The sequence below is a fragment of the Ctenopharyngodon idella genome, chromosome 5 (genome assembly GCF_019924925.1).
Source record: "Ctenopharyngodon idella isolate HZGC_01 chromosome 5, HZGC01, whole genome shotgun sequence".
Taxonomy (NCBI): Eukaryota; Metazoa; Chordata; class Actinopteri; order Cypriniformes; family Xenocyprididae; genus Ctenopharyngodon; species Ctenopharyngodon idella.
In genome coordinates, this window is record NC_067224.1 from 42,696,654 (window position 1) to 42,720,618 (window position 23,965).

A 23,965-nucleotide genomic window follows, 5' to 3' on the forward strand; every position below is an offset into this window, starting at 1 on the left:
AAAAAAATCATGCTTTGCCAAAGACCATTTTAAATCATAATTAGGACATAATAAGTCATTAAAAGTCATAATAATGACATAGGAAATTATGACTTTATTTTATATAATATTATTTTATTTAATATATAATACTATACTTTAATATACTTTAATATATAGTTTTTTCAGGATGAAGACCTTTATTATGAAATTATTTCCGGTTCGGTTGTCATCACAGTAGCGGTGTTCACACTTCATGCTCTCTCGCGCTCCCTCTTCCTTATTCTGCCCACCAATGTCGCGATCGTGTCCATCATCACTCATAACATTTATTGATAAAGGTAAACCGTTTGCTATCGTTGTGGTTTCGCGCAATATATGCGGCGTGACGTCATAACGCTCACGCGCAGTGTGGTTTTACGTCGCGCTTTGACGTAACGAGATGGCAACGGCGCTAGCGTCCATGGAAACAGGCTTCGTGAAACTGGTTCTGATTCAGTTTAAATGTGAATTGAATGTTCTTTTAGGTTGTGGTGTGATTCATACATGATTTTCATCCACACAGAGTGATGGAGCTGCTTCCTATTCTGGATCCAGAGGAGAAGGCTCGGGACAGACAGTGGTATCAGCTGTTGTTTCTCCGTGTTTCTGTTCGTCTCTCGGTGTTCAGTGGTGTTTAACAGCTGTCTGTCTGTCTGTTGTGCACAGGTATGTTGTTGTGGCCACAGGTGCTGCTCCTGGTGTCTCTGTGGGTCACACCTGCACATTTCTGCCCTCCTCTGATGGAGGAAAGGGAAGGATTGTGGTCGTCGGTGGAGCCAATCCTAACGGGAGCTTCTCTGACTCCTACATGATAAATCTGGGTAATAATGGAGTCACAATCACCATGAATCGAGTTCAAACCGAGTCAATAAAGGCTTCTTTACAGAGAATCTGAGAGATGTTGTATAAACCAAGGAAGTGATGTCAGTGGAAAATAAAAACATAAAATAAATGTATAAATAAATGAAAAATGTAGATTAAATTACTTTAAATAAATAAATAAATTAAATTGAAGTAAAGAACTAAATACACATAAATAAGTAGGATAAAATAAATAGCATAAATTAGATTAAATGTAGATTAAATTATTTATAATAGTATAAATTATAATTAAAATAAAGAAATAAAAATGCAGATTAAAATAAATATATAAAACAATTAGACTAAATAATAACAAAATAAATTAAAATAAATAAATACAAAAATATTAAAATAAATACATTTTATTAATAGATTAAAATAAAGGACTAAATACATAAATTAATTAATAAAATAAATAGAAGGATAGAATAAATTAGATTAAAAATGTAAATTAAATTAGATATAAATAAATAAGTATATATTGATTAAAATAAATAAAAATTAGATTAGAATAAATAAGAAAATAAATTGGATTTAAGTAAATAAATAAATAAAAAGTAGGATAAAATAAACAGTATAAATTAGATGTAAAATAAAAATGCAGATTAAATTAGATTAAAATAAATATATAAAACAATTAGATAAAATAAATAAAATAAATTAAACAAATAAAAATATAGATTAAATTATTTTAATATAAATACAAAAATATTAAAATAAATGTTATTTTAATATTTTTGAAAAAATAATAGATTAAAATAAAGAATTAAATAAATAAAAAGTAGGATAAAATAAATAGTATAAATTAGATTAAAATAAAGAAATACAAATGCAGATTAAAATAAATAGATAAAACAATCAGATAAAATAAATAAATAAATAAATTAAATAAATAAATAAAAACGTAGATTAAAATTATTTTAAAATAAATAAATACAAAACTATGAAAATAAATTTTATTTTCATATTTTTGAAAAAAAAGAGATTAAAATAAATTTTAAAAAAAGGATAAAATAAATAGAATAAATTAGATTAAATTAGATATAAATAAGTATATATATATTAAGATGTAACATAATAGAAACAAAATATTTTCCAAATAATATTTTAGACACATTTATAATATAAATTTTTCAGATAAACTATATAAATGGCTTTTAAACTTTAGGATGGTGGTCCATCACATGAGGATGTCTGTGGCATCTGAAAGATTTGTAAATTAAAATTAACCAAGACTAACAAATGCAGAAAAAAAAAAATTTCATTGTTAGTTCACAAAACATTAATTGCATACAGAACCTAATTGTAAAGTACTGCCACATTTCAAAATTTTTGGTTACATTTATAAAGTGTATATTAGTACTGGTCAGAATGTCATAAAATCTGCAATCATTAAACATATTCCCTGTATTTTATTTTGCAGATTCTCATAAATGGGAGATTCCAGAATGGGCCGGTCTGCAGGCGCGCTATGAACACTGCAGCTTTGTTCCCGAGAGCGACCCGCAAAGTCTGTGGGTGTTTGCTGGAGCCGAGAAGAGCGGAAACCGCAACTGTGTTCAAGTGTTGCGCATGTCAGGTTCATAAATGACAAATATTAACCTGCATGCTTGTACATTCATACAGCACCAGTCTCCAAGTCACCAAGGCTGCAAAATACAGTAAAAACCTTAAATATTATTACAATTTCAAACAGCTGTTTTCAACACTGATATTAATCATAAGTGTTTCTTGAGCAGCAAATCATCATATTAGAATGATTTCTGAAGGATCATGTGACACTGAAGACTGGAGTAATGATGCTGAAAATTCAGAGGAATAAATTACACTTCACTATATATTCACACAGAAAACATTGTAATAATATTTCACTATTTTTACTGTATTTTTGACACAATAAATGCAGCTTTGGTGAGCAGAAGAGACTCTTTCAAAAGCATTAAATAATCATAATTATTCCAAACGTTTGACCGCCAGTGTAAATGCCGTTCATTATGCTGTGCAGATGGTTTGTGGAAGACAGTGCAGGTGAAAGGAAGTCCTCCTACAGTCAGGACGTACCACACAAACTCCGCCTGTGTTGGAAACAGACTCTACGTGTTTTCGGGAGGCGACGCCGGAGCAGCTCCTGTCACTGATCCACAAGTCCACGTCTTTGATTCAGGTCTGACAAATACTTATATTTGGAAACAAATACAAGCATTAATTAAGGGGCAGAGCACAGAGAGCAATGAGCAATTAAAGACAAATTAAGATGATTTTAAGGCAAAATGGCTGAAAAATCATGAATACAATTACTAGTAATATGATTTAATGGTTTATCATTTTCCACCAATAGGTGGCGCTGTGACCAAATTGATGTGGTGTGGTCAGAGTGAGGTGACAATGACACATGCAAAGTTTGGTGTCAGTATGCCAAAGCATTGCAGAGATACAGCCTCAGAGTTGTTTTGACATCATGCCATTAATTTGTTGATGCAAATTTGTTGTATGAAAACGGTTCATCTATCGACACAAAAGCCATAACTTTTTGCCGGCATGGTCTAAAGATGATCTGACTCGAATTTGGTGAAAATCAGACAAACGGTCGAGGAGGAGTTAGAAAAAGTAGATTTTAAAGAAAAATTGGTATCTATGTTTTCGGCATGACCAGTGTCAACTACATATATCAATAAATCAAAAGCTGTTAGCATTTTTGGAAATTTCATCAGAATTTTTGACCACATGGTGCTGAAGATATATATAGAATTTTATGACAAAATTCAAAATGGATAATACCCAAAATGGCCAATGGGAGAATTCGGTATTGTTCAATTTGGCATGCTGCACCGAATCTAAAGAGACCAGTTTTGTGATTTTTGGCCAAACTGTTCAGAATTTATAAGCAAAAATGTAAATTTTTCATATCTCCTGACCACTAGGTGGCAGTGTGCCGAAACTGTGCAGGTACAGTTCAACCTGAATTCCGTAACTTTTTATCGGCATGGTCTGAAGATCATCTGGTACAATTTTCAGGAAAATTGGAGCAACGACCTAGGAGGAGTTTGAAAAAGTAGGTTTTCCGTAAAATTCAAAATGGCCGATATGAGAGAATTGGGTATCGTTGGACTCGACAAGCTACACGGAATCTAAAGAGACCAGTTTTTGGACAAACTGTTCAGAAGCTATAAGCAAAAATGTCAATTTTTCACATCTCCTGACCACTAGGTGGCAGTGTGCCTCAGGTCATGGTTGTCATAACCCACACCAAGTTTGGTCAGAATACGCTAAAGCGTTGCGGAGATATAGCCTCGCATCCATTTTGGCAGGAACTTCATCAAATTCGTTTGCGTGTTATTCGATAACATTTTGACAAATCAGCTTGAAATTTTTTGGCATGGTCTGAAGATCATCTGGTTCAATTTTCAGGAAAAATGGACCAACTGCCTAGGAGGAGTTCGAAAAAGTATTTTTTTTTTTCCAGAAAATTTAAAATGGCAGAAAAATAGGGTGCGATCGAATCGAATCAGTTGGTGGCGCTAGAGCGATTGAGTTAGAGACTCCAAAATTGCTGTGGTTAATGTTCGGACTGTCCTCTATCCATGTGCCAAATTTCAGAACTTTCCCAGAAGCGGTTCTGTGGGCTGCCATAGACTCACGAGCTGAAGAACAATAAACGTACATGAAAACGTCCTTGATTGAAGTGTGATCACTACACCCGCCTGCCTTTATTTACAGTCACTGCGACCTGGACACAGCCGGAGAGCACAGGGAAACCTCCTGCGCCGCGGCACGGACACGTGATCGCAGCCGTCGGAACGGACATCTACATACACGGAGGAATGTCAGGAGAGACGTTTCACAATGACATGTTCTTACTGAACACGGGTGGGTCAGGAGAGACTAACACAAACCAACATAATCATCCATCAAATAAACTGCTGATGCTTACTGAACCATGATCCTGCTGCTGTTTTCCCACCAAACTGATGTCACTTCCTGGAGGATGTTGTTTCCTTAAAAGGACAGGAGAACATATAAAACGATCCAATTGAAAATCAAGTCACATTTATTTGATAAGTTGTATGAAAGAACAGAGTATATTTTCTTCATATTTTCTCCTCGTACATATTGTTGTATTTTATTATTTTTTCTCTCATGGTTATTCAGAAACTATGAAATGGGAGAAAGTGAAAGCGAAAGGCGAAATCCCACCAGGAGTAGCAGCGCATTCATCCGTGAGCTTTGGGAAAAACATCTTCATCTTTGGAGGAATGACGTCAGAAGGAGCCTCAAATTCCATGTACAAGTTTCAGTGCGGTACGAACTTATGATAATAACGCAAATATTTATCAGCCTTTTGAATATTCAGTACAGGTCTTGATTTATGCTGTCATTGCAATTAAATTGAATCAATTTTAATCATATATACAATTTTAATCATATATATATATATATATATATATATATATATATATATATAGTGGCAAATATAATATTTTAGTGGCAACTGGCCGAAATAAAATAATATATATATATATATATATATATATATATAAACTTATTTAACTATAATAACCCTGTTGCAAAGTGAATAATTGTGGCTAAAATATCAAATAAAAATAATAATAATTATATTTTTATTTACTTCAGTTTACATTTTTTTTTATTTCGAATGTAGCTAAAAATAAGTTTAATTTCAGTGTAATGATTTTTTTGTTTTAGATTTAGTTAATGATAATAACCCTGTTGAAAAAATGAATAATTTCTTGTGCTCTCACAGAGAAACAGCGCTGGACGCGGCTGAAGTTTGAAGGAGATCTTCCTCCGGGCCGACTGGATCACTCCATGTGTTTAGTGCCGTGGCGCGTGAAGACGGCGGGCCGAGAAACATGTGACGCAGATGTGCAGCATCTGTGCTTCATCTTCGGAGGAATGGACACTCAGGGCGTCATATTCAACGACTGCCTCGTTACGCTGCTCACATGACCGCTAGCTTTAATATTCAATAAACGTGTTCAATCTCAAAACAGTTAAATTGATTTCCTCAAGTTCCTTTGAACCTAAAGAGATCTGTTTGTTTCGACAAGATTAAAAACTATAAAACTAGACTTCATGTGTTTGGGAAACAGGTCAATGAAAGGGAATTACTTTTGATTTTAATCTGGTTCGATTGCGAATTATATAAACATAACCTTTGCATTCATGTAGACTTAATACATATTTGAAAAACTACTACAATTAATTGAATTGCATTTTTTAAGTACTTTTGAACAACTTAATACAGAGTTTCCCAAACTGTTGTTTGAGAGTTGATGAAAAGCTAATTAAATCGTAGGTGTAAAACTCTCAAGGTAAGCGACCAGCATTAACTTCTGGAGCAATCTGAGCTACAGTAGCTCGTCTGTAGGATCGGACCACACGGGCCAGCCTTCGCTGAGTCTTGGCCGCCCATGACCCTGTCGCCGGTTCACCACTGTTCCTTCCTTGGACCACTTTTGATAGATACTGACCACTGCAGACCGGGAACACCCCACAAGAGCTGCAGTTTTGGAGATGCTCTGACCCAGTCGTCTAGCCATCACAATTTGGCCCTCGTCAAATCCTTACGCTTGCCCATTTTTCCTGCTTCTAACACATCAACTTTGAGGACAAAATGTTCACTTGCTGCCTAATATATCCACCCACTAACAGGTGCTGTGATGAAGAGATGATCAGTGTTATTCACGTCACCTGTCAGTGCTCATAATGTTATGCCTGATCGGTGTAGATACACACATACATGTTAGATGTAATCAGTCAATTTGACAGTACTAAAATACTAAAAATTAAAATATTGTATTCCTTTACCTGTATGTCATGCAACCATTAACAAACATCAGAGAACCATGAATGTGAAAATATGTTAAATGAAAAGAACACACACTACATTTCAGAGGAACAATTTTTTTTTGCTCAGTTCAGTTTAGACGTGACATTTAAATTCAAGAGACACACAGATGTTTTTTTTGTATCAAACATTTATTGTTTAATTGTGGTAGAAATGTCTTCTACAGTTGCCAGATTTTAATAAATAACTTTTTGCATGTCACATGGAATTTACCCAGACCCCCTGAACTCCCTCCCTCCCAGAACTGCCTGAGAATAGCAGCATCGAGCCTCAAACCAGGCTGACTAAATCTCCACCGGAGTGAAGAGAAAATAAGAAAACAAATGCAACCATCTAATGCACCCCACAAGTCTGTCCCGAAGAGATTCGTGGCTTTACGGTCGACCGGTTCATACAAAAATGTTCAATATGTACACCAGTGCCACTTCTAGAGAGGCGAGGGCATCGACGCAACTGAACAGAGTCACTGGACGATCTACAACTCGTCCTTTTCGCCCTGCTCATCGCCCTCTTCTGGTGGTGGGCCGCCCGCACTGCCGTACAGCTTGCTCACGATGGGCTGCACGACCTCCTCCAGCTCCTTCTTCTTGGCCTGGAAGTCTTCGAGTTCTGCTTCCTGATGAGACTCCAACCACTCGATCTTCTCCTCGACCGCTTTCTCGATGGCCTCTTTATCTTCGGATGACAGCTTGCCGCCGAGCTTCTCCTTGTCGCCGATCTGGTTCTTCAGAGAGTAGGCGTAGCTCTCCAGCTCATTGCGGGCGTCGATACGCTCCTTCAGCTTCTTGTCCTCGTCGGCGAAGCGCTCAGCTTCGTTCACCATGCGCTCGATGTCTTCAGGTGTCAGGCGGTTCTGGTCGTTGGTGATGGTGATCTTGTTCTTGTTTCCCGTGCCTTTGTCCTCGGCCGTGACGCGGAGGATGCCGTTCACGTCGATCTCAAAGGTGACCTCGATCTGAGGGACGCCACGGGGTGCGGGAGGGATGCCGGTCAGGTCAAAGGTTCCCAGAAGGTGGTTATCCTTGGTCAGGGGACGCTCACCTGGAAACAGGCAGAGAGAGAGAGAGAGAGAGTGAGTGAGAACTAGTGCTTGACATCAATAATAAAAAAAACAAGGGAATCACCAAAACGCAAGAATAAGTCTCATTTTATTACATTTAGTGTAAGTGCTGATCGATAGCGGATAATGTATAATGTTCTGATGGTAACAAGGTGGCGCTGTTGAGGCTCACGCACACAAACAAACTCAGTTAACATAGTGCGGTAAAATGAAGTTTATATTTATAATATTTGATACAGTTAAGCAACATCATACAAGTCATGACCAATGATTCAGCATTTTGAACAATCAGTTGAGTCAATGATTCAATGACTCATTCATAAACAAATGCCTCATTCTTTAATGAATCAGCCGTTTGAATGAATGACTCACTCATTAAGACAGTCACTTGCTGCCACCTACTGGCAGTTTAGTTTCATGTTTAAAAGTATGATTCTTTCCAACATTTCTTATATATATATATATATATAAGAATCTCTTAACATTTTTTATTAGAGTTGTAATTTTTCAGTGTAAATGACTTAATTTGATTGGTAACAGCCCTGTAGTGTCTTATTCTAATTAAACTGATCAAATTTAAGAATTTAAAATGAAAGATGAAGCATATAAATCCTATTTTTTCCAGACAAGCAACTTTTTTTTTACTCTGTCAAATGAATGATCCGAAGGGCAAGCACATGACGAGGCTTAATGTCGAGCCCTGGATTCTATTCTGAAGATTAAAGACGGCTTATGAAACGGCCTAAAACGTAGCAAAATATTACATGTAATGTGTATGCATGTTTGTAATTTACCACAATGCCAGTTACCATGGCTATTTTCAAGTGTAACTGTCATGTTGACGCTGAAATTGTTGGCTTACCTTCATAAACTTTGATGGTCACGGTCGGCTGGTTGTCAGAAGCGGTGGAGAAGATCTGGGATTTCTTGGTGGGCACGACGGTGTTCCTGGGAATAAGCTTGGTCATCACTCCTCCAACGGTCTCAATGCCCAGGGTCAAAGGGCACACATCCAGAAGCACCAGGTCACCTGATCAATAGGATTCAGTAATTAATCATCTCACAAAAAAAGGCAAAATCATAATCAAGATTATTTTGGTCAATACTGAGATCATGATTATTTAACACAATTAATCATTAACTTTAGAAACATCATGAATTTACTGAACTTTATAAAAAAAAAAAAAAAAAAATTACAAAACCTGTCTTTTGAACAGCGATTTCCTTTTCCTCCAAACTTAAAAAAAAAAAAAAAGGTTTCAAAGTGCAAGTTTTACTCACCGGTGTTATCTTCTCCGGACAGAACTCCGGCTTGAACGGCGGCTCCGTACGCCACGGCCTCGTCAGGGTTGATTCCTCTGGAAGGCTCTTTGCCGTTGAAGAACTCTTTCACCAGCTGCTGGATCTTGGGGATTCGAGTGGAGCCGCCGACCAAGACGATCTCATCGATGTCAGACTTCTTCAGGTCAGAATCTTCCAGAACCTTCTGCACTGGTTTCATGGTGGAGCGGAACAAATCCTGTGAGGGGAAACGCAAAAAAAAAAAAAAAAAATACAGGTTATTTTAATTCATGTATTTATTAATATTTGGAATTAGTTTTGATATTTTCAGGTTTCATTTTAGTTAAAGTTTTAGTTAAAGTTCTGTAAGTTGTCATTTTTATTATATTCTCTCACCATGTTGAGCTCCTCAAACTTGGCGCGGGTCAGAGTTTCAGAGAAGTCTTCACCCTCGAAGAAGGACTCGATCTCGATGCGGGCCTGGTGCTGGGCGGACAGAGCTCTCTTGGCCTTCTCCACCTCACGGCGCAGCTTCTGCACGGCACGGTTATCCTTGCGCACGTCCTTCCCGGTTTTCTTCTTGTACAGCTTGATGAAGTGCTCCATGACGCGCTGGTCGAAATCTTCCCCACCAAGGTGAGTGTCTCCATTGGTGGCCACCACCTCGAACACGCCGTTGTCAATGGTCAGCAGGGACACGTCGAAGGTGCCGCCGCCCAGATCGAATACCAGGATGTTCTTCTCACCATCCTTCTTGTCCAGACCGTAAGCAATGGCAGCGGCAGTTCTGTGAAGAGCAACGAGACGTCCATCAGGGTTACAATCATTAATGAGAACTTAAAAAAAAAAAAAAACTATTACTTTGTTGTTTTAAAACTATAATAGCATATCAACGATACTAACACTGATGTCGATTTAAACGTGATGCACTAAAGAAAACTAGATGTTTTACAACAAAGCAAGCGTAACAAGGTTCTTACGGCTCATTGATGATCCTCATGACGTTCAGACCAGCGATGGTTCCAGCGTCTTTGGTGGCCTGGCGCTGGGCGTCATTGAAATAAGCGGGAACAGTGACCACAGCATGTGTGACCTTTAAAAAGAGCAGAACTGAATTAGATGGAGTTTCACTGCAACGCAACTGACATCAGCTGTTGGCCTCAATGTTTTCTGTGTGCTGAAACCAAAACTGTACCTTCTGTCCCAGGTAAGCCTCTGCAGTTTCCTTCATCTTAGTCAGAACCATGGCGGAGATTTCCTCAGGGGCAAAAGTCTTCATTTGGCCTGATCCAATATCCAGCTGGATGTGAGGCTTGTTCTTCTTCTCAATAACCTGGAAGAGACAAAGCAAGGCTTAGCATTCCCCATTGAAGACAAACGGGTGCAGAGCACTGGCACAATACAGGTTCACAGACGGTCGTACCTTAAAGGGAAAGTATTTAATGTCCTGCTGCACGGTGGAGTCGCCCCACGTGCGACCGATCAACCGCTTGGCATCAAAGACGGTGTTCTCAGGGTTGGAGGTCAGCTGGTTCTTCGCAGCGTCTCCAATGAGACGCTCTCCTTCAGTGGTGAAGGCCACATATGATGGAGTGATGCGGTTTCCCTGGTCATTGGCGATGATCTCAACACGGCCGTTCTTGAACACTCCAACACTGATGAAAAATAGAAAACAGTATAAGTACACAGTAATAATTTATATTTATATATAATAAAAACTTGTATATATTTTTTATTAAATATATCATTTATTAATTATATATTTTGTTCTAGTTAAATAAAAATACATATATAAAATAAATGTATAATGAAAAAAAAAATTATATATATATATATATCCCTGCATATGAACTCAAACTCATTCTCACCAGGAGTAGGTCGTCCCAAGGTCTATTCCAACCACTGTCCCAACACTTTCCTTCTTCTCGTCGTCTTCGGCAAACACGCTGCCGGCCACCAGCAAAAATAGGCAAAGGAAACGCATTTTGGCGTAGATCTTGTCAAATCTTCACTGATTTCTGTAAAATTTAATGTCAAAGGTCAGGGCAGGTACATAATACAGTAATCGTCACTCACTGGTTGGAAAGTTTACTATAATCAAGCAAAACACCTTCATGCAAAAATTCAAGACTGAAGAAACACTAATTATCCTCTAGATAGTTTAACCAAAAACAGCATGAATTGTGTTACTGAATTCAGCTGCAAATGGACATTATGTTCTTCAAATAGAAATAATGTGAGAACAAACAATGGACACTATTTTCCAATAAATAAATCTGAAGCGGATATGATGGTCAGCCACTAAATCATATTCTTGTTCTAGTTTGAGTAACTGGTCTCCAGTTCAACCTCGTGGTGCTAAATCACTGATCATCAAATCCTCATTTTTACAATTTACTCAAAATATGAATATCATTGTAATATACATTTTAAAACACGTTCACTTTTAATCGAAACCTATTTAAGATAAAAGACATTTAGTTCCTCTTATTTTACCGGTTACCATCTAATGAATGAACATTATAAGCAGCAAGCTACAGCAGCAAGGCTCACCCAAAAATGAAAACTGTCATCATTTTATGTCGATAACCAAAATATTTTGGGACACCATTGATTTCCATAGTATTTTTTTTCTCTCTCGTACGTTAGCCTACTATAGACGTTAACGGAGCCCCGTAAGTGTTCAGACACCCATGTTTTTCAAAATATCTTCTTTTGTGTTCAGCAGAAGAAAGAAATTCTCACAGGTTTGGAACGACACGAGGTTGAGTAAAAGATGACAGAATTTTAATTTTTGGGTGAACTTTCCCTTTAAACCGCCATTTCTCAAGACGATCCAGTCAAAATGGGTTAGTTATCTGTAAAGCGGTTTTGTCGGATAAAACAAACAATTAGACATAAATTCTTACCTGATAACGCAGAATTAAGCACCAATCTCAAGGGCGTGGGCTGAACGCAGTGAATGTGCTGTCTGTCTCTCTCGTGTCTTTCTCTCTTCTGTGTTTCTCGTGTTTTCTTTCTGTCTCAACTGTAACTCATGGCGCTGCGCTCGCCTGTATATAAGCCGTCACCGCTTCCCCGTCGTGGAGCCTCGCCATTGGTCAGAGAGCAGCTCGTTGGAAGGCGCTCATTGGCTGAGCGTTGCACGCTGGCTGATGCTGATTTGCAGACGTACTGCTGACGGAAACGTCATCAGACAAGGCGAACTGTAACGATTTCATTGGCTTGCGTGAGTGTCATTTTGTGAAGATTCTGGATGAGGAATCTGCTGCATTTGAAACAGGCCAAGAAATAAAAATATTTTGAGAGGCCTTAAATAAAAACTCACGACAAAACACTCGGGTTTACATATTTTACGTGCATATGCACATCTGCTGTTCTCAAAATAAGCATTTGGGCTTGAATATATGAAGGTCTCATCAATGAATTGAGGAAAACTGTGTATAAAAGCAACTGTCTGTACATTATCTTGCTTACTGCATTTCTGCTTAATGAATAAATAAATAAATATATGGACAATGAATTTTGATTGTTGTGAGAACAGAGTGTCGTAATAAGAGAAACTCCCACAATGATCAATTATACAGTTTTGCCTCATACAAAAATGTTTGAGCATTTATCAATCACTATAATATTCAGCTTATTTAACTTATTAAGTGCGAATAAACTATTGAGGAGAATCTGATGGGTGCATGTGTGAAACTATGGCATTCACAATTATATTTTTGTGGTTTGGTGACTCATTACAACAAGCATACAAACAACAGATGATTTTCTGTCATGTAATGATGCAATGATAAGGAACAACCTGGCAATGTTTTCAGTATGTTTCAATTCTTAGTCAAAATTACACTAGTATTAACGCATTAATACTTTTTTGACTAGTTAACTTATTGATCAATATACATTTCTGAATTGATTTAGAATTTCCGGTGTTGTATTTGTATCTACATTTCATATACCAACAATGAAAATGAATTACAGGTGAAGTAATCATACTGTCATCACATCATTGGATAGTACTGTGTGGAAATAATTCTGATTTTCAACCAATGGTGTCTGGTAAAATATTATTTTAATCTGGATTTTTTTTACAATAAAATATTTTTGTGGAAAGTCCCAGCCATAGAAACGTGGGGAAAAGTGTCTCGTTCAAGCTCACAATAATGATGTGGTCTTAGTAACAACATTTCTTAAAGTGCCACAATTACCTTTCATGTAGTGTGTAACTTGTCTTTAAGTGAATGAAAACATCCTGCAAAGTTTTAAATCAGAAAATGCACGATATACAGGTGCTGGTCATATAATTAGAATATCATCAAAAAGTTTATTTATTTTACTAATTTTATTCAAAAAGTGAAACTTGTATATTATATTCATTCATTACACACAGACTGATATATTTCAAATGTTTATTTCTTTTAATTTTGATGATTATAACTGACAACTAAGGGAAAATCCCAAATTCAGTATCTCAGAAAATTAGAATATTGTGAAAAGGTTCAATATTGAAGACACCTGGTGCCACACTCTAATCAGCTAATTAACTCAAAACACCCGCAAAGGCCTTTAAATGGTCTCTCAGTCTAGTTCTGTAGGCTACACAATCATGGGGAAGACTGCTGACTTGACAGTTGTCCAAAAGACGACCATTGACACCTTGCACAAGGAGGGCAAGACACAAAAGGTCACTGCAAAAGAGGCTGGCTGTTCACAGAGCTCTGTGTCCAAGCACATTAATAGAGAGGCGAAGGGAAGGAAAAGATGTGGTAGAAAAAAGTGTACAAGCAATAGGGATAACCGCACCCTGGAGAGGATTGTGAAACAAAACCCATTCAAAAATGTGGGGGAGATTCACAAAGAGTGGACTGCAGCTGGAGTCAGCGCTTCAAGAACCACTACGCACAGACGTATGCAAAACATAGGTTTCAGCTGTCGCATTCCTTGTGTCAAGCCACTCTTGAACAACAGACAGCGTCAGAAGCGTCTCGCCTGGGCTAAAGACAAAAAGGACTGGACTGCTGCTGAGTGGTCCAAAGTTATGTTCTCTGATGAAAGTAAATTTTGCATTTCCTTTGGAAATCAGGGTCCCAGAGTCTGGAGGAAGAGAGGAGAGGCACACAATCCACGTTGCTTGAGGTCCAGTGTAAAGTTTCCACAGTCAGTGATGGTTTGGGGTGCCATGTCATCTGCTGGTGTTGGTCCACTGTGTTTTCTGAGGTCCAAGGTCAACGCAGCCGTATACCAGGAAGTTTTAGAGCACTTCATGCTTCCTGCTGCTGACCAACTTTATGGAGATGCAGATTTCATTTTCCAACAGGACTTGGCACCTGCACACAGTGCCAAAGCTACCAGTACCTGGTTTAAGGACCATGGTATCCCTGTTCTTAATTGGCCAGCAAACTCGCCTGACCTTAACCCCATAGAAAACCTATGGGGTATTGTGAAGAGGAAGATGCGATATGCCAGACCCAACAATGCAGAAGAGCTGAAGGCCACTATCAGAGCAACCTGGGCTCTTATAACACCTGAGCAGTGCCACAGACTGATCGACTCCATGCCACGCCGCATTGCTGCAGTAATTCAGGCAAAAGGAGCCCCAACTAAGTATTGAGTGCTGTACATGCTCATACTTTTCATGTTCATACTTTTCAGTTGGCCAAGATTTCTAAAAATCCTTTCTTTGTATTGGTCTTAAGTAATATTCTAATTTTCTGAGATACTGAATTTGGGATTTTCGTTAGTTGTCAGTTATAATCATCAAAATTAAAAGAAATAAACATTTGAAATATATCAGTCTGTGTGTAATGAATGAATATAATATACAAGTTTCACTTTTTGAATGGAATTAGTGAAATAAATAAACTTTTTGATGATATTCTAATTATATGACCAGCACCTGTATATAGTTATTGTCTCTCAAAAGTAAGAGTTGACTCTGAGTCAATTAAACGAGTCGTTTGTAAAACGAATCCCAAGCCGTTTCGTTGTGACGTCACAACGAAACATTAACATATTGCCCACTTATCGCGCGCGCAGACGCCAGGGAAAATGCGTTTTTTCAACAATACCACAGCAGTACAATCTTTTGTTGTGTTCCCGTCATTTTACTGACGACTGCTTCTCAAACCTCAGGGAGTTTAACGCAGGATTCACAAAACGCTTGGTCTTAAAATATGCATCAATGACCAGTTTATTTGGACCAGCTTGCTCCTCTGAATCTCAACCTGTAAGTATGATTAATAATAATAATGTTTATATTTTCTAGCGATTGTTCAAAATTCGTAGTTTTGTATGTTATGTTGTGTAACGTACAGGGTGTCTAGTCTGTCTCCTGCTAACCGGCTAACTCACGTTTCTGTAGTTCTGATATATCAGATGTGGGTTCAATATTGTCTAAAAATGTGTCGATTAAAGCAGCTTGTCTGTCTTATTACTTGGAGTAATGATCAAGGATGGAGCACGACTTTCGTTTACAAAGTGTAATGCATTATCAGCTATTCACATTTGTGGCTAATGTGGGAGTTTACAACATAGCTGTGGGCTCAGGTCGCTTACATAACTGTAAAATAAACTTTTTTTCCTCTGCGTTTTAATTATTACAGTAGAGTGGAGCTCTATCTGCATTGTAATGTCAAACAATGATATAGCCATTTTGTACTTTAATAGTTATGACGAAAAAGTCTGTACACATCTGGCCTAAATGTTTATCTTATGTTAGAGGTTTTCAGCTTCGCTTGGCATTCTGATACAGTTCCCACTGGTGCACCTACATAAAGTATAACAGTGACGCTGCTATCACGTCTTATAAATAACACAAACTAAGATGACACTTACCATAGACAAATGTCGTACTCCAGTCAGGATTGCGGATCAGTTTCTGGTTGATTGGCTACTTCATCGTCAGGCTCGAATTGATACGGTAAAAATTGATGCTATCTTTTCTGTCCATACATTGTATACAATGAGAAAATGAAAGTGTTTTTTGACCTTGCATGCATGTAAAGCTGTTGTAGGAGACTCCCAAAACAATATTAGGAACCTTTAAAAAGGCATTATAGGGGCACTTTAAGACTTTCATTACAAATTAAAGTTAGGGTGCTTAATCTGGCTTAGATCTTAAGAGTCTTTAGCTTGAACATAAACAGGGTTCAGTCAATTAATTTTCAGTTGAGTCTGAATTGTGTCATTAAATCTAACCAATGATAAAAAAAGCAGAACAAAGCAATCATATACAAAGCAGAACTAGATAAAGCAGAGCACAGCTTGTCATTTATTGACTTGCAGATGCCCAACAATACAGTAATTTACAAAATCAATTAATCAGAACACCACAAAAAACACTTCGGTGCTGTGGTTTAGTATGAAGCAGAAACGTCAGGCATAGGTGGAGTAAGACCTGGTTGTTACATGCAGAGAATTCAATCAGTCTGTTTTTTTGGAGTCCATACAGCTGAATATCTTGCAGTGCAGATAGGCGAGTTTCTCGGCATGGGAGCGTCGCAGCAAGGGAAACCATTCCCAGTGCGGCAACTTTAAGACTCTGTATCCGGCCAGAGCGAGTTGCCTCCGGAGTTGCTGGCTTTTGGACGAACCTGTTGGACGTTGGAATCTTCTGGGATTTAGTTAGTTCAGCTATTAGGTCATCAGTTATGGATACTCCAGAGAGTGTTTGTTCCAAGTTCTGAGAGGCGAGATTTTGGCGACATGATCCGGAGGACACAGGAACAGGTTGGTCGTTTTGGTCTAAATGCATTTCTAGGTCAATAGAGTGCAAATGCGGAAGTATCATGTGTTTACATACAAACATCTTTCCACCTAGAAGTTTCCACAACACATCTTCAGCCTCAATCACCACAGCCTTCTGACAGATATCCGATTGAGCAAAATTCCAGAGTTGTTTGGTCACTTCTTCCCTTATTGCCGTCGACTCAGGCAACTCCAGGCCAACAGTTCCATCTAAGGTGAACAACTCTTTCTTTATCTTGAGCTCCTGGCAATTACAAGCCCCTCTGATGAAGTCTGCGCTTAAAGCCAGACTGAGCAAGTCTTGGGGGAATAGACCAGCAAAAGCAAGACCGAGCAGACCTGTCAGCAGATGTTCAGGGAATCGCTGAAACTCATATTGAAGTTCTCGTAAGATCGCAGTGAGACAGGGATAAAGTTTGGGACACTGGTTGGGAAGAACACATAACATTCCAAAGACCCAAAGCATCTTTGCAGCATCTTTACTCCTGCACCGACTGACCACATTGGGTAGTTGTTCGGCCATGATGATGTGCATAAGGCCTTGAACCTCCATCCTGGGGGCTCATCGAGGCACCTCCAATCCCATGGCCTCCAAACACGGAAGATGGTCTAGATAGCTAAGCTGCATATACTTCATCACATTGGCGATCCCGAAATCACTCATATCCTTGACTACAGTAAGCATCTTGTCCACAAGCAGGCATGTCGCTCTATCGGACAGGGCGATTCTCAATTTGAAGAAGCCTAAGCAAACGGCGCCCAGTTCTTCAGGCTTCAACTAGTTCAAATGACGCACGAGTAACGACTCAACGGGTTGAATGAGGGTATCTGGATATCTCCTTCTATCTCCATTTCACTTGCTCTACGGCAGAGCTTCATTTTGTACAATCTAAGTGTGCTATGGGATTGAGGCAAGCCCAAGTTCACAAAGGACCTCAGCGCATCTAATAACTGCGCCGGCGTGACCGGTAGAGGAACGTGCCGTTGGTGTCTGGTAGTAGGCCGAGGGCTTGTACACCACTGTGCTTTCAGTTTCTTCTACTTTCGCACACCAATTTTTCAAGTTTGATGACAAATGTTGGGCTCTAAAGATGGATGGCATAAAGATGGCATAAAGATGACGCTTTGTCACATGATGTGACAGCACCGTTGCAGATATCAACAGCAGACACTGGAAAAGATCATAAAAGACATTTCTGTTTTCAACCTGTCACTCACATGAGATCCACCAAGAGCTAACCACAACCATCCAATCAATTGTTTTATTTGTGATAATAACACAATGAAACATGCCAAATTGAGTGGACATAATTTTTGTCCAGACTGTCATACAAAGCAATTATGAACATATGCAAAAACAAGAAAGAACCAATGAAATATTAGTAACGTTTAAGGTTACTCATGCAACCCTGGTTTCGAGATAACGGGAACGAGCATATGGGCAAAACTCCTGTTTTCTCTGAATCCTGACGCCTGATTGGTTTACGTCTGTGCAAGTGCACAGACAAATGGCATTTTAGCATGCCAACATGGGCGGGGTTGGCTGCCTATAAAGTCCAGTAGCATGGCAGGCAACGCAATGCTCGTTCCCGTTATCTCAGGGAACCAGGGTTATGTGAGTAACCGTAAACATTCCCTTTCAATACTGTGCTTGGAGAACAGGGATGTCCAGATTATAAAATCTGTTGAAGGTGGACGGCGAGTACCAGCCGGCCGCCACAGAGATGTCCGCAATAGAGACTCTGCTGGACCATGCCCAAGAGGATGCCATACCTCTGGTAGAGTGGGCCCGCATTCCTAAGGGGCACAACAAGTCCACAGACTTGTAAGCCAGTGCTATCACATCCACAATCCATCTGGAAAGTCTCTGCTTCGAAACTGGAAGCCATTTAGTGCGGCCTCTAAAGCAGACAAACAGCTGCTCTAATTGCCGATATTGACCAGAGAGCTCAATATACACTCTAAGGACCTTGACGGGACAGAGTGGGTGAGGTACCTGCTCGTTCTCTGTGAGCGGAAGAGCTGGCAGCGCTATCACCTGCGTTCTAAACGGGGTGGAAAGCACTTTTGGAACAAAGCCTTTCCTTGGACTAAGGACCACTTTACTCTCATAAGGACTGAACTCAATGCAGGAAGGATCCAGAGCCTGCAAATCTCCAACTTGTTTGACTGACTCTAAAGTCAGCAAGAGGGCAGTCTTAAGCAAAAGGGACCAGAGGTCAGTTGACTCGATTGGCTTAAAGGGAGGGCCCGGAAGTGCCCTAAGGACTGTGGAAAGTTCCCAATCCAGGACCGAGCATGGGTGTAGAGGATTCAGCCTCCTAGCCCCCCCGAGGAACTTAACGACTAAGTCGTGCTTCCCGATCGATTGATTTGACGCAATGGCTGCCACATAAGTGTGGAGGGGGCATGCCCGCTGTCCAGCATCTCCTGCAGGAACGTCAGAACTATCGCATTCAGTGGGGTCTATTTTCCGAGCTAGGCACCAGCTTGAGAAATGGATCATTTCTGGGAGTAAAGGCACCTTGTGGAAGGGGCCCTTGCCTCTGAGATTCTCATGACATCACAGGAAAAGGCCTGACTGCTCCCGTAGAGGGGCCAAACATGCAGGTCCCACAACTCTAGTTGGGGGTGCCAGATTGTCCCTCCTGCTTGGGAGAGGAGGTCTCTCCTCAGCGGTATGGGCCATGGAGCTGCTGACAGTAGCTGGACTAATTTTGGGAACCATAGCTGGTACTGCCAGTGTGGTGCCACCAGAAGACTTGTAGTACAGTGTCAACATGTCTGCTCCCTCATTCAAGGAGCCCTCACTGAGTGGAGGCTCGTCTGTGTTCATAGGAGAAGACGGCTCGCCAATCTGTTTAGAGGGCAAGACCTGAGACCTCCTTGGTGGTTTATAAAGGCAACCACCGTCCTAAGAGAGCCAAGCAGTTGCCGAGTTGCCAGCGCTGCACTCGTTCTCGCAGTGTGAGCGTCTGGTCTCAGTGAGTGCACTCGCTGGTAAGTGGAGGGGTGCCCTGCATGAGCCACATTAGTGGCGTGACATTTGCAACAACGTCGCAGGAAATTTGGATGCTCATAAATTTGGTCTTTTAGTATTCTCTGGATGGTCGCAGGGGAAAACGCTGGATCAGGTTGCTTGCTGAAGCGTCTTCGTTCCGATGTGAGGGCCTGTTCATAAAAGTTTTTCTGTACAGTGGAGCTGCAGAGGTCAGTTTTGGCAGGTAAACATTAATACTGCCCCACTGGAAACCTCTTGCCTTTGTGTCTAAAATAGGTCTTCTCAGCAAACACTCTTCGAGGGGTAATTGGCAGCAGAAATGAGAATAATTTATGTACAGAAATAAGCAGTAAATAAGAATTGAACAGTTTTTGAAAATTGTTTAGGAACAATTTTTCATATAAACATGTATGTTATAAAACATGTTGAACTCAAAAACTGTTAAAAAAAATCAAAGCCATAAATCTAAAACCAAGCATTAGTGTCAGCTCTGGCAGGTCACGTCAGTCAAGCTCGCATCAGCTGACTCCCAGGTGACTCACGTCTACTTATAGGAATACAACGCCTATCACAGCATCCATATATAAGCTCCTCAGTATTATCAGCAGCTATCGCATTTCTCAGGAGCTAATTACCCTCCTCCATCCCCAGCTCCTCCTCTCGTCAGTCAGGATTCTTGAAATATGTGTACATGTTAAATTATTGACATTAATGATATCTGCATATGTTGGTTCTGTTCTGTTTACCCTAAAGGGGGGTTATCGCTGCTCACCCTGCTCTTATCCATGCTAGGCTGCATGGATGCGCAGGGAGTTCTTGCCCAGAACAGAACCATACCGCCAATACAAACTTCATGCTATTATCAATCATATCAACGATAGTGGTCCTGACAGAACAAATCGTGTTCTAAATTTAAGATTGATATATCAAAAAAAAATAAAAAAGCTTAAGTAAGATTTCATTTGGGCGCAGTACATGAGATGACAGCAAAGCTCCACTGGTAAACGGCGGTGGGATTAGTTATTTGCAGTACAGTATAATTTATTTCTCTCAAATATTACATGCACATACGCACACAATTTTTATTACAATTATTTTAATTAGTTCTATGATTCAACAGAAGCAGAAAACAGGAAAAAGCTATTATTTGCTTTATATGCCAAACCTGAGAAAATGATGCAATCTGGTAAAGAATAGTAAAACAGTCTTTGTTAAGCTCCTCCTTGACAACAGAATGAAATTAACAAACACTGCATCATGCTATAGTTAAATGACCCTTGATTAAAAAAAAAAATTGTAGTTTTATAAGTTTCATTGAGGACAATTTTGTCCTTAAGGCCCTAAATGTAACTTTTTTGTGTAACTAGTGTCATACAGATTTAGAAAACTAGGAAATGAGGTTGAAATTTTAAAATTCCAATAAAAATACACACTACACACAAGGGTTAACTCACACATTCCCTTACATTTTCAGATTTGTCTGCATCTCATGTAACTTTGTTGATAAACTCAAACGTTTTTAAACATATTTTACAAAATATAGGCTATATGAAAAAATGCAAATTAGATGCATACCTAGTATGAACTGCAATGCTAAACATACCGAGAGTCACAATTTCTTAATGCTTTCTTGAACATTTGATGTTGTTGTGGTGTAACAGATTTGGTTTCAAAAAGCTTTGAAGAGTAAACAGTGCAGTATATTTATTTATTTATTTATTTATTTTATTCGTCATTTTTTAAAATTTAATTTCAAAAATACAAAACAATTCAGTATGTTCTCGGGACATTTAACAAACAATGTTTATCCACATAAGGATGCAAGAACTACATAAAATAAATAAAATGAAATGAAAATGAAAGGGCAACACAAACATCTTCTCCCGGTGATTAAATTACGTGTTGCTTTGAATGAGATAGAGGAGAGAGGAATAATCCGCAAATCGGTCAGTGAATTTGCGTCACCTTTGGTTCTGTGCTGGAAAAAAGATGGCAATCTTCGCACGGATTTCCGCTGGTTTAATGCACGGACAGTGAAGGATGCGCACCCCCTGCCCCATCAGAAGACTGTCTAGCGGCCCTAGGTGGCAATTCGTTCTTTAGCACCAGGGATTTGGCCTCAGGATTTTATAATATCCCATCACATGAGGACGACAGAAAGTATACAGCGTTCACAACACCAGTGGGGTTGCACGAATACAATAGGCTTCCACATGGCCTCTATAACTCACCCGCGAGCTTCATGCGGATGACGACTATCTTTGGTGAACAGAATTTTTTGTCACTGTTGTGCTACTTGGATGATTTAATGGTCTTCGCACCTAACGAAGTTGCATTGCAGAGGCTAGAAATGGTTTTCGGTATGTTGAAAAAGCACAATTTGAAATTATCACAGAAGAAATGCCACTTCTTAAGACGCTCTGCGAAATTCCTCGGTCACTTAATTACAGAGGGAGGTGTGTCTACGGACCCCGGAAAAGTTGAAGCAATTACTAAAATTACTTCTGCGGATCTGATGTGCCCAGATGGTGTCACCCCATCGGTTAAGAAAATCCAGTCTTTTCTTGGCCTCGTTATGTGGTACCAACGCTTCATTGAGAATTGTTCGTCCCTCGCACGACCGCTTTTTGCTCTGACTAGCGGAGTTAGGAAAGCTAGAGGTGTTGGGCGCAAAGGGGTTCCTGCGTCCAGAAAACTCACTCCTGTAGACTGTGTTAAGAAGTCACAAACGACACCATATCATCCTATGGGCAATGGAATTACAGAAAGATTTAATCGAACATTGGGAAACATGATCAGAGCCCTTGAACCACGACCAAAGCAAGATTGGCCTCGGATGCTCCCTTCTATCTAATGTTCGGTCGCACCCCGAGACTGCCAATTGATGTTGTTTTCAAAAGCGCACTGTGGAATGATTTGACCGACTGTCTTCCCCAGTATGTAGAGTCCCTAAGTAAGGATTTGAGGGTTGCGGAGTCTAACACTTCAAAAGAACAGCCTCATCAAGCCCACATGTACAATCGCAAAATATAGGTGTGAAAATTGAAGTGGGCAACAGGGTCCTATTAGCCAATAAAAGTGAACGTGGCAAGCACAAACTTTCAGACAAGTGGGAAAATGTGGTATATACTGTGGTTGATTGTGATCCTAAAACCCACATTTACAAGGTTAAACACCCTGTATCTGGTCAGTTAAAGGTGGTACACAGAAACCTTATTTTGTGTGTAAATTTTCTCCCTTTGACTGACTGTGGGAAAAAAATGATGACGAGAGTGTATTTTCTGTAAATGATGATGTTTCTGATAACTGTTCTGTATCTTGTAACACTGGTTTATCTACAGGCGAGCGCAGCACCATGAGTTACAGTAGAGACAAAAAGTAAACACAAGAAACACAGAAGAGAGAAAGACACGCAAGAGAGATAGACAGCACATTCACTGCGTTCAGCCCACGCCCTTGAGAACAGTGTTTAATACTGTGTTATCAGGTAAGAGTTATGTTTGTATTATCCTATAAAATTGCTTTAAAGATAACATTAACCCATTTTGACTGGATAGTCTTGAGAAATGGCAGCTTTGCTGCTTATAATGTTCATTCATTAAACAGTAACCATAAACAAGAGGAATTAACCCTCTGGGGCCTGAGGTGTTTTCTGGGCCCTGGAGGTGTTTTGACATTTCCTGACATTTGTGCTTATTTCTGTTACTTATAACATTTTCATGGCTAAAGTCTGATTACACTGTATTCAGCACAAACTCTGCTACAATAATATATGAGCAGCATGTATGTAAAAGTTTGTATTTTTGAGAAAATGACATTTATGTGTGGTTTGGGGGGAAAAAAAAAATAAGTCACTGAAATAAGGCCCATTAAACCCTATACTGAATATTTGTTCACAAGACTTTTGAAAAATGTATGTTGTAGCCTAGAATTTTTGCCATGCCTAGTTTTGGGTTTTGTGTGTGTTCATGCTCACTGTCATGGTTTCTGTTGTCATGTAATTCCGTTACTCCTCATGTGATCTTGCCATGTGCTCCCCTTGTGAATGTGTCATGTTGTCATTGGTTTTTGTGATCGGGTCATTGTCTTGATTGTTCACAGGTGTTCCTTGTTTTGTCATTAG

General features: G+C 39.3%; 2 protein-coding genes and 1 pseudogene across 3 annotated transcripts; 1 reads left to right on the top strand and 2 right to left on the bottom strand.

The window, feature by feature from the left end:
- Positions 1–194: 194 nt before the first annotated feature.
- On the top strand, positions 195–5,893 carry rabepk (Rab9 effector protein with kelch motifs). Of its 2 annotated transcripts, XM_051893941.1 has the most exons (8): positions 195–320; positions 545–601; positions 688–842; positions 2,306–2,461; positions 2,888–3,046; positions 4,600–4,749; positions 5,032–5,181; positions 5,645–5,893. In XM_051893941.1, exons 2-8 carry the CDS (start codon positions 549–551, stop codon positions 5,848–5,850), a joined length of 1,029 nt encoding a protein of 342 aa, XP_051749901.1. In that variant the 5' UTR covers positions 195–320; positions 545–548; the 3' UTR covers positions 5,851–5,893. The 2 variants fall into 2 exon arrangements, with proteins under 2 accessions (XP_051749901.1, XP_051749902.1); XM_051893942.1 differs by lacking the exon at positions 4,600–4,749 and having other exon boundaries at positions 202–320.
- A 970-nt stretch (positions 5,894–6,863) lies between these two features.
- hspa5 (heat shock protein 5) lies at positions 6,864–12,177 on the bottom strand. Its single transcript, XM_051893937.1, has 9 exons — positions 12,002–12,177; positions 10,961–11,110; positions 10,516–10,747; positions 10,288–10,425; positions 10,073–10,185; positions 9,489–9,879; positions 9,093–9,330; positions 8,674–8,841; positions 6,864–7,792 (listed from the first exon to the last, which is right to left on the bottom strand). Exons 2-9 carry the CDS (start codon positions 11,074–11,076, stop codon positions 7,227–7,229), a joined length of 1,962 nt encoding a protein of 653 aa, XP_051749897.1. The 5' UTR covers positions 11,077–11,110; positions 12,002–12,177; the 3' UTR covers positions 6,864–7,226.
- A 4,044-nt stretch (positions 12,178–16,221) lies between these two features.
- LOC127512904 (FAST kinase domain-containing protein 5, mitochondrial-like) lies at positions 16,222–19,530 on the bottom strand (annotated as a pseudogene).
- Between the last annotated feature and the right edge of the window lie 4,435 nt (positions 19,531–23,965).